The 2,236-nt window shown below is 38.2% G+C and overlaps 1 protein-coding gene across 1 annotated transcript in view; it reads left to right on the forward strand.

Annotated features, from left to right (window-relative positions):
• The window catches only part of LOC101852875 (alpha-1,3-mannosyl-glycoprotein 4-beta-N-acetylglucosaminyltransferase A), a gene marked incomplete at its 3' end in the record, with an annotated part of 46,173 nt that overhangs the window by 13,930 nt on the left and 30,007 nt on the right, over positions 1–2,236 (forward strand). Inside the window, 1 exon segment of the mRNA XM_035972068.1 lies at positions 1–176. This exon segment is cut by the window's left edge and continues 1 nt beyond it. Coding sequence (XP_035827961.1) covers positions 1–176 — 176 coding nt within the window.

A 2,236-nucleotide genomic window follows, 5' to 3' on the forward strand; every position in this document is an offset into this window, starting at 1 on the left:
GGCCAGTTTGTCCAGCGAGCACAGACCATCAACGACCAGCTCCACGACCAGGTGGAGGCGCTGCTGACCAGTGGCCGAGACAACGCCCACGTAGACCTGGCCATCCCTGGAGGGAGACGGCCGGCCGAGGAGAGGAAGTCCTTTAGCTCTCTGCTCTACTACCCTGCCAACGACAGGTAGGCAAAGATGTGCTTCGTTGTTGTCGTCGTTGTTGTTGTTGTTGTTGTCATTATTGTCGTCGTTGTGTCGTTGTCATCGTCGTCATTGTCATCATCATCATTGTTTTCATTATCATCATCATTGTTGTTTTCATTATTATCATCGTTGTCATTATCGTCGTCGTCATCATCATCATCATCATCATCATTATCATCATCATCATCATCATCATTTGTAAATTTACCATATTGTCATATTTTTCATCACCCTGAGATTATTCAGTTTGGTTGTTTTTGTTCTTATTGTTATATTGTTATGTTGCTGTTGTTGTTGTTGTTGTGGTTGTTGTTATATTGTTATATTGTTGTTATTATTCTTATTGTTATACTGTTGTTGTTGTTGCTGCTGATATTGTTATATTGTTGTTGTTGTTGTTGTTGTTGTTGTTGTTGCTCTTGTTCTTTTCGTTATATTGTTATGTTGTTGTTGTTGATGATGATGATGATGATGATGATATTTTTGTGGCAGTAGCTTTAAGTGCCCAAAGTATTTTCCACTGCTACCTCATCTGCTCCACTTCCCCTGACCCTAGTCAAATAGTTACAACCACTCCCCCCACCCCACCCCACCCTACCTCACAACACAACATCAACTTACAGCAGGACAGAACAAAAACAACAACAACAACAACAACAACAACAACAACAACAAATTTAAAATTACAGCAGGATAGAAGTGGATGGTGAACGTAGCCATATCTTAATCCCCTTGATTCAGAGTTCAATGAGACAGATAGCTGAGCCAAAAACGAAACAAAACAACAACAACAACTACAACAACTACAACAACTACAACAACTACAACAACAACTACAACAACTACAACAACTACAACAACTACAACAACTACAACAACTACAACAACAACTACAAGAGCATAAACAACTACAACAACAACTGCAATAACAACAACAACACAACAAAACACAATTTTAAAAAACAAAGCCTGTTAAAACAAACCAAAAGTAAAACAAACAAAACAAAACAAAACAAAACAAACCAAACCAAACAAAACCAAACAAACCAAACCCTTAAATCAACCCGGGTGGGAATCGGAACACCTCTTTTTTTGACCTATGGTATTTTCCTTCCAAGGTATCGGCTGTCAGTCGAGAGCCTTTATTGCCAGCTTCGGACTTCCATTCTTTTTTTGTTTCGTGCGGCAGCCTTAAAGATTGTCGGCTATAGCGTGGTCAAAAAATCGTAGCGCAACTTATTGTCAAATATCTCCTCAACTATCGAACACAAACTCTCCAGCTTTTGCACAGTGACTTGTATCAATTTGTCAATAGTCAGTTAACACTTGTTAGCTCTAATCTAAAAAAATTCTCAATTAATAAAATATTAAAAGAAAATCCTAGTGGGTGGTGTCTACTGATTTTAAAAGGTTTACAGGTTCGTCGATATCGCTTTTAAAAGCAGGTTCGTCATGTTTTTTTCTAATTGCGAGATTATATTTATTGAACACCTGTTTTGAGAACTTTCAGTGTCAAAAGTGTTTACTATAGAATTAATTTCTTGTAACTAGTTTTGCCATTAAAAAGGTGAGCTGTGACGTACGCCATAATATGCATATACAAAATGTGTGTGATAAGCGAGAAGTGCTGTGAACAATCCCATTTTCCGCTTGAAGGAGATTTGTAGTATTTTATATAAATTAATGAAAAGAAGTTTTTTAAATCTATCCTCATGAATTGTTGTGGGAAAAGATGATTAAATTAAGACAGCTTAATACAACTGTTGTGCGAATTATGGGTGACATTGATTCAACCGTTATAATGTGAGATTAATGTAGATCACTTCAATAGAGCCCACTCCCGTGTGAACACAGCTTTAGGCGCTTTACAGAAATGCATGTGCGAACAATATTCATGCACGTACACACACACACACACACACACACACATACACACACACACACACACATACACACACACATACACACACACACACTCACGCATATATTACACGCACACACGTGCACACACATGCACGCCACACACACACACACACACACA

Source organism: Aplysia californica, unplaced genomic scaffold, assembly GCF_000002075.1.
Source record: "Aplysia californica isolate F4 #8 unplaced genomic scaffold, AplCal3.0 scaffold00572, whole genome shotgun sequence".
NCBI classification, from domain to species: domain Eukaryota; kingdom Metazoa; phylum Mollusca; class Gastropoda; order Aplysiida; family Aplysiidae; genus Aplysia; species Aplysia californica.